The following is a 16,483-nucleotide window of genomic DNA, read 5'->3' on the forward strand; positions in this document are numbered from 1 at the left end:
ACATTTCATTTTAAAGTAATTTCCCTTGCTCATTAAATTATACAAGTCTCATATGTTTTTTTATACAATTTGTTTATAAAATATATAATTTCTGATGTGAAAAAATGATTTACAACAACTGATATTTAAGTATTCCTTCTTTTTCAAATGTATGAATATATAGTAGTTTTAGCTATTTTAAGCTGTTAGTTAATACAGGGCATAATTGTAGCAACAATATGAGGGATACAGGATGAAAATCAATCCAAGTACAGTGGAACCTTGGTTAACGAGAACAATCCGTTCTGGGACTGTGCTTGTTAACCAAGTTACTCGTTCAGCAAAGCAAGATTTCCCATAGGAAATCATTGCAATGCAGACAATTCGTTCAACAACTTGTTAAATGTCCCATCCTGGTCCCCTATTGTGTCATTCCACACACACACAAGCACGCACGCACGCACACTCACATATTATGCTCACCTTACCTTCCGTTCCATCGCCGGTCTCCTGGGACTTGCTGTTCGCTAGTACGGGCTGTGTATCGGGTAACCATGACGATGAGGGAGGAACTTCCGCACCCAGAGCGCTGACGTCAAAGGCAGGAGTTGCTTGCCTCTGATTGGCCAGCATGCTGCCTTTGAGTAGCATCTGACAGCGGAACTTCCTGCCTCGTCGCGCTGCCTGCCGATACACATCCTGGAGCGGCGAACTACAGGACCCAGGAGGCCGGCGATGGAACGGAAGGTACACATATTATGCTCATCTTACCTTCCGTTCCATCGCCGGCCTCTTGGGTCCTGTAGTTCGCCGCGAGGATTCCTCTCTCATCGCGATGCACCGGCGAACTAAAAGAACCATGAGGCCGGCGATGGGACAGAAGGTAAGGTGAGCATAATACTGTATGTGTGTGCGTGTTTGTTTGTGTGTGTTTGTGCGTGCTTGTGTGTGTTTGTGTGGACTGCAAGAGCGGGTTAGAGCGCGGTGGATGTATGGAACCGGAAGTGTATGCAGTGAGAACTTTGCTCGTACAGCAAAGCTTTCTTGTAAACCGAGTTACAAATTTACAGAAAGCTTTGCTCGTTCAGCAACATTCTCGTTAACTGGGTTACTCGTTAAGCGAGGTTCCACTGTATGTAACAAGATGTATACGTCATGTTGATGATACTGATGATCTTTTTCTCTTTCTGTTCTTTGTCTTTTTGTTGTGAATTATTCAATAAAGAAACATTATACAATAAGATATATAATTTCTACCCATGTGAATTATTTTTGATGGTAAACAAAATATGATTTTCCAGTAATTTAGGTTTCAAAATGTAGGTATGACTATGGCTTCTTCCCTGTATGAATTCTCTGGTGTATCATAATATCCGATATCTGGTTAAAATATTTCCCACATTCTGAACAGTAAAAAAAACTCTTCCCTGTTTGACTGCTGTGGTGTCTAATAAGTTGAAATAGATTTAAAAAACTTTTTCCACATTGTAAACATGAAAAAGTCTTCTCCCTTGTGTGAATTCTCTGGTGTTTCACAAAATATGATTTATCTGCAAAACATTTCCCACATTCTGAACATGAAAAAGGCTTCTCCCCTGTGTGAATTTTCTCATGTGTAAGCAGATAAGATTTCTGCACAAAACACTTTCCACATTCTGAACATGAAAAAGGTTTCTCCCCTGTGTGAGTTTTCTGATGTGTAAGAAGAAATGATTTACGTGCAAAACATTTCCCACATTCTGAACATGAAAATGGCTTCTCCCCTGTGTGAATTTTCTGATGTGTAACAAGATTTGATTTATGTACAAAACACTTTCCACATTCTTTACAAGAAAAAGGCTTCTCCCCTGTGTGACGTCTCTGGTGTTCAACCATATTAGATTTCTTTATAAAACATTTCCCACATTCTGAACATGAAAAAGGCTTCTCGCCTGTGTGAATTTTCTGATGTGTAACAAGATGAGATTTCTGTACAAAACACTTTCCACATTCTGAACATAAAAAAGCTTTCTCCTCAGTGTGAATTTTCTGATGTGTAAGAAGAACTGATTTATGTACAAAACATTTCCCACATTCTGAACATGAAAATGGCTTCTCCCCTGTGTGAGTTTTCTGGTGTGTAAGAAAAGATGATTTACGCACAAAACATTTCCCACATTCTGAACATGAGAAAGGCTTATCCCCTGTGTGATTTCTCTCATGTGTAAGAAGAAATGATTTATGTACAAAATATTTCCCACATTCTGAACATGAAAATGGCTTCTCCCCTGTGTGAGTTTTCTGGTGTCTAAGAAAAGATGATTTACGTACAAAACATTTCCCACATTCTGAACATGAGAAAGGCTTATCCCCTGTGTGATTTCTCTGATGTGTAAGAAGAAATGATTTACGTGCAAAACATTTCCCACATTCTGAACATGAAAAAGAGTTCTCCCCTGTGTGTGTTCTCTGGTGTCTAATTAAGTTATCTTTCCGTACAAAACATTTCCCACATTCCGAACATGAAAAAGACTTCTCCCCTGTGTGAGTTTTCTGGTGACTAAGAAGGTGTGTTTTCTGTACAAAACATTTCCCACATTCTGAACATGAAAATGCCTTCTCCTCTCTGTGAGTTTTCTGGTGTCTAAGAAAAGATGATTTACTTACAAAACATTTCCCACATTCTGAACATGAGAAAGACTTCTCCCCTGTGTGAGTTCTCTGATGTGTAAGAAGAAATGATTTACGTGCAAAACATTTCCCACATTCTGAACATGAAAAAGACTTCTCCCCTGTGTGAGTTCTCTGGTGTCTAATTAAGTTATCTTTCCGTACAAAACATTTCCCACATTCCGAACATGAAAAAGACTTCTCCCCTGTGTGAGTTTTCTGGTGACTAAGAAGGTGTGTTTTCTGTACAAAACATTTCCCACATTCTGAACATGAAAATGCCTTCTCCTCTCTGTGAGTTTTCTGGTGTCTAAGAAAAGATGATTTACTTACAAAACATTTCCCACATTCTGAACATGAGAAAGACTTCTCCCCTGTGTGAGTTCTCTGATGTGTAAGAAGAAATGATTTACGTGCAAAACATTTCCCACATTCTGAACATGAATATGACTTCTCATTAGTATGAATTCTATCATGCCTAACAAGATCTGTTTTCCTGGTAAAATATTTCCCATGCTTGGAACCAGAAAATCTATTCTCCATTGTGTGAATTTTTTGATGTTGAACAAAAAATGTTTTGCGGGGAAAACTATTTCCATATTCTGAATGTGAAATTGGCTTGTCTGCTGTAAAAGCAGTTCGATTTTTAAAGCTTGTTTTGTGACTGTTATTTTTCTTAGCAGTCTGTAATGATTCGGAAGATAAGACCTGTCTGATAGGATCTGAGGATAGATCTTTGCTGTGAAGGCATGATGGGATATCTGGAGTCGTGGCATTTACTTCAATTGTATCCTGTGTCATCTCAAGGTCATCTAATTTAAAAATTGAAGATGTGAGTTGTCTCTCTGTTTTCCTGGTACAGTCATCTGCCAATAATAAAACCAATTATTATTTTTTTAACAAAATATCTTTTAAATATTTTTGAACAATTCTACTTAAAATGTCTATAGAAATGGCACATTAAGAAGCAAAATTGAATTATTCAGTAAGGCAATTACAGTTCAATCTAATAGAAAACCTCATAGCATGAACCAATACAGCGTGGTGTACAACTGTTTGTTCAATCTGCCTCCCATATATTGGAATAAGAAGCCACGAAAAAATATTATGTAGGTGAACATTATACCAATTCCTCATCTCTGAATGGAAAATTAGAGGGTTTCGCATTATAAGTAGCTCATAAATGCATAAAAAGCAACATGGCTCCTATAAACCAATCCAGCAAAATCTGGTCTTTCAAATTCAAATCTCTCTCACTTCTGAGCCTTGTAGTGTGCCCAAAACAGATCAACCCTTATGCGGGCTTCACACGGTACGATCTATCGTGCGATTGCACGAGCGATCGTACCCGCCCCCATCGTTTGTGCGTCACGGGCAAATCGCTGCCCGTATCGCACAAAGTTGTTAAACCGCCGTCACACTTACTTACCTGCTGAGCGACCTCGCTGTGGGCAGCGAACATCCTCTTCCTGAAGGGGGAGGGACGTTCGGCGTCACAGCGACGTCACACAGCCGCCGGCCAATAGAAGCGGAGGGGCCAAGATGAGCGGGACGTAAACATCCCGCGCACCTCCTTCCTTCCGCATAGCCGGGGGTGCCGCGGGACGCAGGTAAGCTGTGTTCATCGTTCCCGGGGTGTCACACAGAGCAACGTGTGCTGCCCCGGGACCGATGAACAACCTGCGAAAATAAGATTAAACAATTTTTTAAAAATGAGCGACGAGTACACGATCCACGATTTATAACCGATTTGGAGTCGCACGTAGGTGTCACACGAGACGACGTCGTGAATGATGCCGGATGTGCGTCACGAAAACTGTGACCCCGACGACACATTGCATGATAGATCGTCTCTTGTGACGCCCGCATTAGACGTACCACACGTCCTGGTTAGGAAGGAGTTTCCGACCTTGGACGTATGGGTACGTCCTGGCAATCATGCAGCCACCATGACAGCGGCGACGATGATCGCATAAAGGTGCCTACAGCCACTCACAGCACGTCACCAAGATTTGAAGCCATGGGGGGTTTCACCCCTCTCAAACAAATTTCATTTCATTGCATTTCAAGCTAATGAAATTGCCTGCAACATTGAGGTATGATCGGTGCAAACACAGCACCGACCATATGCTTGATCCTGGCATTGGTGGTGTCACCAGCTCCAGCGCTGATTAGAATGATCAGCCAATGACGCGTGATCGCTCTTATCAGAAAGCCTGCACGGCCCAGGCTGTTTAACCCCCTAAATGCCATGATCGATATCACTTAGGGGATTTAGAGAAGAATTGCGCTCCCTCTTCCCTTCGATCGGGACCTCCGCAATCCTAAAGCCCCGATCGTTTCACAGTTACCTGAAGTCGTCATAACTATGAAAAGCCTGAGTGATTATACCTGCAGCATGATCACTCAGTCTTTCTCTGTGCAGCCCTGAGGGGTACTTTGCATGTTGCGACATCGCTACTGCGATCTCGTTGGGGTCAAATCGAAAGTGACGCACATCCGGCACCGGTAACGACTTCGCAACGTGCAAAGCCTAGAAGCACCGATAAACGATCGCAAAAGCGTCAAAAATCAGTGATCTGTGTAGTGTCGGTCATTTCCATAATTTCGCTGCAGCGACAGGTACGATGTTGTTCCTCGTTCCTGCGGCAGCACACATCGCTGTGTATGAAGCCGCAGGAGCGAAGAACATCTCCTTACCTGCCTCCAGCAGCTATGCGGAAGGGAGAAGGTGGGCGGGATGTTTACGTCCCGCTCATCTCCGCCCCTCCGCTTCTATTGGCCGCCTGCCGTGTGACGTTGCTGTGACGCCGCATGACCCGCCCCCCTAGGAAGGAGGCAGGTCGCTGGCCAGAGCGACGTCGCAGGGCAGGTAAGTGCGTGTGAAGCTGCCGTAGCGATAATGTTCGCCACGGCAGCTATCACAAGATATCGCATGTGCGACGGGGGCGGGTACTATCGCGCTCGGCATCGCTATCATCAGAAAGGCGATGTCGCAGCGTGCAAAGTACCCCTGACAGCTGTGATGTTCTGCAGTAGTTGGACTGCCCCAAAGAAATTTGCCGTGACGTGGCAGGGTAGCTCAAGAAATTGCAAAATTTGACCGGTGCAAAAGTATGGGCACCCTTATCAATTTCTTTTTTTTTTAAACATCTTTTTATTGAATTTTAACCGAATTTCTTTTACAATCTGCTCTTATACAAAGAGCATTTCATTGATGACATTATAATCAAAACAGTCCCGCCCACCCCTCCCCCCGCTCTGCGTGCGACCAGAAGCAACTTAAAATGGTAACTTATGTAATTGGTATGTGTCCATTGAGCAGTTCAAGAAGGTACCAAGAGGTCTGTCCAAACTGAGATTTAAGTCTATCCTTAAGCACTGTAGCCAAGTTAGGTATAAATAAAGACCATGTTTCAAAGAAACGCTTAGTCAACTTCTCCTTATTCGACAGTGCATCCAGCCAGTCCATTTTGAATATGAACATTAGTTTTGTTTGGATAAACGCTAGAGAGGGTGCTTCAGGATTTACCCAGAGATGTAGGATACTTTTCCTAGTGGCCGAGGCCCAAATAGTTAACATTGCCCTGGTACCTCTCGGAAGACTTTGTTGAGCCTCCTCCAACATGTTAAAAATCGCCCACTGTGGTGTCAGAGCAAACTGAATATTGTATGTGTTTTGTAAGACTGAGTGAACGCTTCTCCATACTCCCTGTATCTGAACACAGTCCCATAAGTGGTGAAACAGGTCAGTGTCTCTTATGCCACATTTAGAACAAGAGTATAAGGCATTTGTGTCCATTTTTGATTGAATTTTTGGAGTAATATATGCTCTATGTAGAATCATCAAGGCCATATCTGTGTAGCTACTGGACGACAGAAATTTACGTTGCAACAGCGTGGCTTGTAAAAAATCCTTTACCTCGAACTCTGGCATGTCTACCTTCCATTTTGCTGGACCTGTTGTTTTCCCCTCCCATGTCCAAACTGTACGCAACATTGAATAAACCTGACTAGTCGAGGACGCCTGGCTTCTTGCCCTCCTAAGAAAGTTATCCACACTTCCTCCTAGATCTCCCTTTGGCTTGTCAACAAGATATTTTTGTGCCAAGCTACGCGCCTGAAGAAAAAGAAAAGGCTGACCCACAAAAGCTGGAAATCGGTGTGCCGCCTTCTCGTAAGAAAGCAACGACCAATCAGGCTCCATTAGATCTGCAGCATAAGCACAACCCTGCATTGACAATGTTTCATAAATCCTCGGAGGGCGACCCTGGAGGAATCTCGGATTTCCAATAAAGGGTTGAAATGGGGAACTTGAAGTGTTAATTTTACCAAGTTTCCTCACCTTCCTCCACGTTTGTATAGTATGCCATAGTGTTGGATGATCCTTGACCTCACTCGGTATTTCCTCGTTCCATAAATGCAGCAATGCTGTTAACGAGACTTGTGAACATAGCTGTTGTTCCAATTGTACATTGGCAAAGTGAGATACTCCTCGCACCCAGTCCACCACATATCTAAAATTTGCTGCTAGATTATATCTGCCCAGATCTGGAAGATTTATGCCCCCCTGCCCCTTTTGGTAATTGAAGCTTGATTAAGCTGATCCTAGTACGCCCCTTGTGCCCCCAAATGAATTTTCCAAAGGATGAATTTAGTAGCTTAATATCTGATTTGCGTAGAAGCAACGGGAGAGTCTGAAATAAGAACATTATTTTGGGGAATGCTACCATTTTAATTAAGTGACATCGGCCCGAAAAGGATATTTTCAGATGTTTCCAAGATTGGAGTAGATGTATTAATGAATTTATAAGAGGCTTATAATAATTTGATATAGTAACAAGGGGTTTGCTGGGAGCTGAATCCCCAAATATTTAATGGACCTGGTACACCACTGGAAGGGAAATAAGTTGTTATCAATTTTACCCGATTTGTACATTGCCAATGCCTCAGTTTTTTTGTAATTTACCCTGAAGCCTGAGTCCTTTCCAAAATTATTCAATGTGTTCATTATCTCTGGAATCGCTTGAGAGGGATTGGCAATGAACAATAAAATATCATCGGCAAAAGCCAAAAGTTTAATTGTTGTCCCACCGACTCTCATGCCCTGAAATATTGCTAAATTATGTAGGGTCCTCAACATTGGGTCCAGAGCTAAATTAAACAATAAAGGTGACAAGGGACACCCCTGCCTCGTTCCCCTCTGTACCTCAAATGGCTCAGAGAATGTATTATTTATAGATAGTCTGGATTTGGGTTCTGTGTATATCATCTTGACTGCTTCGCAAAACCAGGATCCCACCTGGTGACATGCCAAAAGATTATGTAAATAGGCCCAAGAGACCCTGTCAAAGGCCTTGTCCGCATCAAGGCTAACTACTATATGTTTGGTACATCTATGCTTCCTGCTATAAGAGATAGCCCCAATAGCCGTCCTGATGTTATAGGTGATGGATTTCCCGTGCACGAATCCCGTTTGGAAGGGCAGAATAAGATCTGGAATCACTTGTTGTAATCTACCAGCTAGTATTTTAGTAAAGATTTTAAAATCAGAGTTGAGTAATGAGATGGGTCTGTATCCCTCCACCTGTAGTGGGTCTTTTCCTGGCTTAGGTAATACTATAATGTTTGCCTCATTGAACCTGTCGGGAATTATTCTATCTGTGACTATCTTATTATACACTGCACATAGATGAGGACCGATAGAGGCTCCCAAGATCTTATAATATTCGTTACTAAATCCGTCGGGCCCTGGGCTTTTGGCTATTTTAAGAGTGCCAATAGTTTTTACTATTTCTGAAATATTTATAGGGGCGTTTAGTACTACTCTTTGTTCCTCTGTCAAGATGGGCGCTACGGTACCATGGATAAAATCAGCTTCCCCGTCAACCTCCCTCGGTTCCGCCTCATACAGCGAGCCAAAGAATGCCCTGAACTCCTCCACTATTTCCTCATCTTTTGTTACCATGGTACCATCTTTCTTTTTAATTTTGTGGATTCTAGTGGTGGTTCTAAAGGGTTTGGTTAAAGAAGCTAGTAATTTCCCAGGTTTGTTGCCCCATTTAAAGTATTTATGTTTCTGGTAGTCCAGGTTACTAAGTGCCATCTCATGGGCCAAGGTGTCCGCCGCCTCCTTGGCCTCTAAGAAATGTTGTTTTGTCGTATCCGTGTTGTTATTTTTAAAATCTTTATATGCCTGCGTGAGACGTTTTTGTGCTGATATAGTTTGTTCCAGGAGCTTTTTTCTCTTATGGCTGACATATGATATTATCTTACCTCTTACTACTGCCTTGGAGGCAGCCCAATACAAACCAGCGTCCCCACTATGCTCGTGATTATCATTCTCATAAAAGCTCCAGTAGTTTTGTAAAGAAGCTTTGAAATCCTCAGATTGATATAAATATGAAGGAAACCTCCACCTTCTTTCCCGTAGTATTGTGGTAGATAATAACAAATTAAAAGTAACCGGTGCATGATCCGAAATACAGATGTCTAGGATGTTGGAGGAAAGTAAATGTGGCATCAGTGCTGGGCTTAGTAGCCAATAGTCAATCCGTGTATGTAAGTCATGGACATGTGAATAAAATGTATAATCTTTATCTATTGGGTGCTGCATGCGCCATGTGTCTATTAGTCCCAATTGATTGACGAGATATTGCAAACCACTATGGAGCGCCAATAGAGGAGATGGCTGGGGACTTGACCTGTCTAAAATTCCATCATGAGCCTCATTGAAATCTCCGCCTACAATTAAATGAGTCATATCCCAACCTGTGATACTTTCGATCAATCTGGCTCTGAACTGTGGATCAGGAATATTTGGTGCATATATGTTTGCTAAGTTGTAGATAGTGCCCTCTATCTTCACTTTCACCAATAATAATCTCCCCATAGGGTCCTCTGAAACCTCCAGAACTTCATGACTAATATGCTTATTGATCAATATAGCTACCCCTCTTTGTTTTCTCGTAAATGACGCTTCTGCGCATACGGCATATTTTCTGCTGTGAAGAAATGGGTGATTGCCCTTCATCCAGTGTGTTTCCTGTAAGAAGACAATATCGCAATTTAAACGATGTAGATAATTTAAAACTTTTTTCCTCTTAATAGGAGAGTTTAACCCGTTAACATTCCAGGAGCACCAATACAGCGATTTAATCGTGGACACATTTGTGCTCTCTGTGTTAGTCATTTATCCTATTCCAGAAGGAGGAATTAATTGTAAAATTATAAACAACCTATTTGGGTTCCCTCGTCCATCCCAGCGAGTAAACGCGACAACCCATATGAGAGCTAAACTAAAGGTACGCACGCAGAGCCCCCTAACCCCTTCCCATCTAAACAAAAACCTTAATCTAATGCCAATGTCACCTGCCTCTCTGGCAGTCCTGACACTGAAAAAAAAAGGAAAAACAGAATGAACATCAGAACTGTAGCACAGTGACGTCTCCGATTTAAGTGTCTGTGTTGACTGCTGGCGAAGCTCCATTGTCCTGAAGAAGGTAATTTAAAGCCAACTTAGGATCTTCAAAAGTCCAATTCTTTCCCCCTGTAGTGAAGCGTAGAACAGCAGGATACAGTAGACTGAAGCGAATATTTTTTTCCGCCAATAGTTTGCATACTGGATTGAAGGCTTTGCGTCTTGTTGTCAAGGCTGCTGAGTAATCTTGGAACAAAAGCAGTTTAGAGTTATTGTAGGTAAGTGAGCGATTTTTTCTAAATGCTGTCAGCAATCTGATCTTGTCTTGGAAGTCCAGGACCTTAAAAATTACTTGTCTGGGTCTGACCTCTCCATCATTTCGAGGTGGGCCCACTCTGTGGGCCCTTTCAATAGCAATTGGCCCCGACTTTAGATCCAATTTCAAAGCTCCTGGTAGCCATTCTGAAGTGAGTTTCAGTAGATCAGCTTGCCGAACCGATTCAGGGATGCCCACCAACCTTAAATTATTGCGTCTGGACCTGTTCTCAAGATCATCTACCTTGTCCAGCAATACAGCAATGTCCTTATTCCTGCTCTCCAGCAACTCTGAAATTTCCTTTACAGAGTCCTCCATGTCAGAGACCCTCTGCTCCACATCTGTTAGCCTTGAACCCTGGGCAATAACTTGGGTGACTATAACATCTAATGAAGACTGGAAGGCTGCCAGCCGCCCATCAATCACCGGCATCAAGAGATCCGTGATGGCCTTAGCAGTGGCCTGGGGTGGGTCTGTAGTTGCCTCAGGGGAAGCTCCTGGTGATGGGGGTGCATTTTGGTTTTGTCTTTGCGGTCTAATTCCTTTACTTGGTTGTGTGGCATTGCTCTTACCCACAAATTTATCCATAGTAAGAACTGTAAATATGGAGCTTCTTTAGAGATTTTGGTGACGTCACAATAACATAAGCTTAATTACATCTGTGTGGTAAACTTGGCTGTTTCACAATTATTTCCACGCTGTGTATGAGAGTGTATAGATGTTACTTGAAAAAGACCAGTCAGACGGGCAGGAGGCAGGCCAGATGACTGATCCCACTTCTTTTTGTTTTTCACCCTCTTCTATACTGTCAGTGCTGGTGAAGTGGTGAAGTAGGGGTTAATCAAGTTGAGCTGTGATGCACTTCAGGCTTATCTGTCTCTGTTTACTGTTGCAGATTACAGACCTTGTGCAGCAGCCATTTAAGATGAGACCTGCAGGGATGTATCTGCCCCCTTCACAGCCCCCTGTTTATCTCCTGACCTGCTCTCACAGCCGAATGTCTCCAGGGTCTCTCAGCTCCCTCCTCACTCACAGTATCTCAGACGGTGGGCCTGTCCACGGAGCTCTGTGTGACAGGTAAACACAGCGTGCAGTCCTGTTTGCTGAGCTTGCTGCTGCTCGGTGTGACGAGCTTCTAGGACCCCCGGGGACACAGGGGCCTCCCTTATTCTTAACACTTCTTTTATTTTTAATAGGGGTTAAAGTCCTTTGGCACTAGGGTCTGTGGGCTCTGAAGATGACCCTTTATAGCCCAGCTGCTCTGGAGGGAGGCTGTTTGCTGGAGCTGTGGTTCAGAGATGGTTTATATGCTTGAATGCAACTTAGATTAGAAAGACTTCAGGGTATCTGCCCCAATTCTCTCAGGCAGCTCTGCCTCCACAGCCACTCTCCCTGTCAGCTACCTCCAGCCCCTCCGCTCTCTCCTCACAGACTTTCACTATTTCTTCTGTGGCAGGGAGGGGAGTGTGTGAGAGTTCACTGAAAACTATGGCTGCCGCTGGAAGCACTTCAGTCCCCTTCCCTGTCTCCTTCTGGATGTTAGTGCCCGATATTTAACCCCTCTCTTACCAGGTCCCGGGTGCTTTCCGTTTGCAGTGGCACAGCTGCAGGGGGAGCAGGGAGGATGGGCAGCGTTCCTCTGTGCAGCACAGCCCACAGCCTGCAGCCTGGTGCTTTGTGTCAGAGAACTCCTTTCTTTGTGGTGCAGCATACACCTTTCACCTCCAGAGTATCAGGAGAGCCGGGCCTGATGTGCGCCCCTTGTCCTGGCCTTATCCCTGCAGCCTTGAGATGTTAGGATGGGCCTGGATAACGTTTTTGGCCTAGGCTGCTGCAGGAGCTCATGATAAAAGCAGCTACCTCGTAGCTCCGCCTCCCGGAAGTCCCCTTATCAATTTCTTGATTTGAACTCTCTTAACTACTTTTTACTGACTTACTAAAGCACTAAATTGGTTTTGTAACCTCATTGAGCTTTGAACTTCATAGGCAGGTGTATCCAATCATGAGAAAAGGTATTTAAGGTGGCCACTTGAAAGTTGTTCTCCTATTTGAATCTCCTATGAAGAGTGACATTATGGGATCCTCAAAACAACTCTCAAATGATCTGAAAACAAAGATTATTCAACATAGTTGTTCAGGGGAAGGATACCAAAAATTGTCTCAGAGATTTAAACTATCAGTTTCCACTGTGAGGAACATAGTAAGGAAATGGAAGAACACAGGTACAGTTTTTGTTAAGCCCAGAAGTGGCAGGCCAAGAAAAATATTAGAAAGGCAGAGAAGAATGGTGAGAACAGTCAAGAACAATCCACAGACCACCTCCAAAGACCTGCAGCATCATCTTGCTGCAGATGGTGTCAATGTGCATCGGTCAACAATACAGCGCACGTTGCACAAGGAGAAGCTGTATGGGAGATTGATTTGAAAGAAGCAGTTTCTGCAAGCACGCCACAAACAGAGTTGCCTGAGGTATGAAAAAGCACATTTGGACAAGCCAGTTACATTTTGGAAGAAGGTCCTGTGGACTGATGAAACAAACATTGAGTTGTTTGGTCATTCAAAAAGGCGTTATCCATGGAGGCAAAATAATATGGCATTCCAAGAAAAGCACTTGCTACCCACAGTAATATTTGGTGGAGGTTCCATTTTGCTTTGGGGCTGTGTGGCTAATGCCGGCACCGGGAATCTTGTTAAAGTTGAGGGACGCATGGATTCAACTCAGTATCAGCAGATTCTTGACAATAATGTGCAAGAATCAGTGACGAAGTTGAAGTTACGCAGGGGATGGATATTTCAGCAAGACAATGATCCAAAACAACGCTCCAAATCTACTCAGGCATTCATGCAGAGGAACAATTACAATGTTCTGGAATGGCCATCCCAGTTCCCAGACCTGAATATCATTCAAAATCTGTGGGATGATTTGAAGCGTGCTGTCCATGCTCGGCGACCATCAAACTAAACTGAACTGGAATTGTTTTGTAAACAGGAATGGTAAAATATACCTTCATCCAGGATCCAGGAACTCATTAAAAGCTACAGGAAGCGACTAGAGGCTGTTATTTTTGCAAAAGGAGGATCTACAAAATATTATTGTCACTTTTATGTTGAGGTGCCCATACTTTTGCACTGGTAAAATTTTGTTTAAATGCGGATTGCACATTTTCTGTTAGTACAATAAACCTCATTTCAATCCAGAAATATTACTCCATCAGTTATTAGATATATGAAACTGAAATAGCTGTTGCAAAACCCCAAATTGTTATAAAGAAAAAGGTTAACATTAATAGGGGTGCCCAAACTTTTTCATATGACTGTATATACATAAAAATTGTACAACTGAAAACGTCATTTTGTCCAGCAAAAAAACAAGTCACCACAAAAAAACAAATTACCACACCACATCCATCAGCCAAAAAAATAAAAAAACTTATAGCTCTCAGAATATACGAATGAAAAAATAGTTTTTTTTCCTATAAAATAGTTTTTATGGTGTAAAAGTGGCAAAACATAAGAAAAACTATATAATTGTGGTATTGCTACAATTGTACCGATTTGAAGAATAAAGATTCCTTATTATTTTTAACGTTTGGTGAACGATGTAAAATAAAAAACAAAAAACTATTTGTAAGGTGCTGTTTCTTCTAGATTCTGGCTTACAAAAAGTGGAATAGAAAGCGATCAACAAATGTATATATTATTATATTATACTCATTTCGCAAAAAACAAGCCCTCTGATGACTGTCGGCAGAAAAATAAAAAGACTATAGTCTTCAAAATTCAGTGATGCAAAAAAAAACTTTATTTTGTAAAAATGCGGGTTTTTTTTTTTTTTTTTTTTCCAAACATTTTTTATTGATTTTCCAAATTTTATAAAAACCATAACAAAATGAGTATGATTAAAGGGAAGGACAATCAATTGACAGAGTATGCTATAGAAGAATAAAAAAAGGGGTACAACCCCCTCTTGCTAGTCCAGATTGTTCTTCCATGAAAAATGACATATAATGAAACCGAACTAGAAAGTCAAAATAAACCACATGTAATATAGTCTCTCAAATCCCTGTGTCATTCTTTAGTGGTTCCAAAATCAATGATGTGTCTTAATACTTCCTTGACGTCTCGCCTCCTCCTTCCTCTCGAGCCCCCGCTAAGTGAGCCTTAGGTTGCCCAAGCTACCCTGGATTTCATTCAGGAGATACCACTCCGTGTGTATGAAAGGTGTCACCAAGTTATTGATTTCTCCCCGTGTGAAGTGGTGTTCAATAACATTTTTCCATCTTCCAAAGAACGTGGCTGTCTTTTGATCCTTATCCCTTTCCGCTTCCAATTTTTCCAACTTCAGAAGAGCATGCAATTCCCCAATAACCTCCTTTGTAGATGGACCCTCCCTCTGTATCTAGGGTCTTAAGATACACCTTTTAGCTATCATGGCCAAGTCATGTATGATTGCAAATGTCCTTTTATCCCCAGTATTTGATCCCCCTTTGACTCCACCCTGAAAGAAATGGAAAATCCACACCATCAATTCTGGTCTGCAATATATCCCCCCATGTTGTTTGGGCCAACATTCTTACTCGATTCCAGAACCTCTACACTTCCTTACATTCCCAGAGTCCATGTAGCATATCTGTTTTCTCTGTTTGACATTTTGGACAACGTGCATCTCTACCCGGAATATTGAAACCTACAATAGCCCTATGTAAAATCCTAAACTGGGTGTCACTCCAACCCTCGTTGGTGATGTGTTTCCGCATTTGGACCCACCCTTTCAATTTATTTCCCACCACTTCTTGACCTTTCAGTTGTTTCTCCCATGCTAATAAGGTACGACTATCCTCCCGAGATATTAATACCTCCCTAAGTGTTAAATTTGTTTTTGTTTGTTGTTTAAATTTGGGATACATTTACATTTGTAACCTCACATTCCATGAGCTCAGCAATCGGACTTTTGTTCAGTTCCCTTCCAATCTCGCCAAGATCTCTGATTACTCCAAAGTTCAATTGCTCATACTGGATAATGTGAATGCTATTGAGGTCATATTTATCGAGCACATCCCTTCCTGTCATCCAGCGTCTCTCCTCCACATTCATAACATCTTGCATTCTCTTGATGCCCTTCTCTTTCCATCCCAGAAATAACTTGTTGTCTCGTCCCTGAGGGAAATTTGGGGATGCCCAGGGATTTAAATACTTAGACACCTTCCAGGAAAGTCCCAGTTTCTTTCTAACTACATGGTGTCTCGGAATATGATAGAGTTTCTTATGTGACCCTCAGTCCTAGACAATGGGGCGTGGAGAATGGACTTCAGGTCTCATGGTGTTGCGTATTTGTTCTCCATGTCATGATCTGAGTGTCTACTTGTTCCTCTCAACCCGTCGATCACGGGTCTCATAATACACACCAGATTATACCCCCTAACGTCCGGGAAATTGATTCCTCCCTCCTCCACTGACTTCATCAATGTGCGTAATTTTATTCTGGGTTTCCTTCCCCTCCACACAAAATCCGCATATGCTGCGTTGAGGCTGTTAACATCTTTTAGTTTTAATAGTAGCGGAATTGTCTGAAAGGGATACAGCAGCCTAGGAAAGCTCATCATTTTTATCAAGTGGCATCTTGCCAGCAATGGTAAGGGTAAGCCTTTCCATCCCGTTAGTTGTGTTATGATTTTCCTGATCAGCGGGCCATAATTCATTTTATAAATTATTTCCACCGTTCTCCCTATCTGCACTCCCAGATATTTGATTGATGTCTGTGCTATAGGGATCCCACATATACAACCATCTCTCAAATTTCTCCCAACAATACCGTCACCTCCCCTCAAGAACAAGATCTAACACTTCTTTTTGTTTAACTTAAAGCCTGAGAATGATCCAAATTTTTCAATCATGTCATGGGTTTGGGGTAAGTCCACGCCTGGGTTTCCCACATACAGTATCACATCATCAGCGAAAAGCGCTATCTTCATTTCTGCCCCCCTTATTTTGATCCCTTTGAAGCTGTTAGGACCCTGGAGAACTCTAGATAATGGCTCAATTGCCAGGTTAAATAGTAGGGGAGATAGCGGGCAGCCCTGCCTCGTCCCCTTCATCAGGGGAAACACTTCCGACAGGAA

The 16,483-nt window shown here is 42.4% G+C and overlaps 1 protein-coding gene across 1 annotated transcript in view; it reads right to left on the reverse strand.

Moving 5' to 3' along the window:
- Positions 1 to 793: 793 nt before the first annotated feature.
- Positions 794 to 16,483, reverse strand: part of LOC142312229 (uncharacterized) — an 84,540-nt gene continuing 68,850 nt past the window's right edge. The window contains exon 9 of the mRNA XM_075351137.1: positions 794 to 3,494. Coding sequence (XP_075207252.1) covers positions 1,309 to 3,494 — 2,186 coding nt within the window. The 3' untranslated portion in view covers positions 794 to 1,308. The remainder of the gene's footprint in view (positions 3,495 to 16,483) is intronic.

The sequence above is a fragment of the Anomaloglossus baeobatrachus genome, chromosome 5, assembly GCF_048569485.1.
Source record: "Anomaloglossus baeobatrachus isolate aAnoBae1 chromosome 5, aAnoBae1.hap1, whole genome shotgun sequence".
In the NCBI taxonomy this organism is placed as follows: domain Eukaryota; kingdom Metazoa; phylum Chordata; class Amphibia; order Anura; family Aromobatidae; genus Anomaloglossus; species Anomaloglossus baeobatrachus.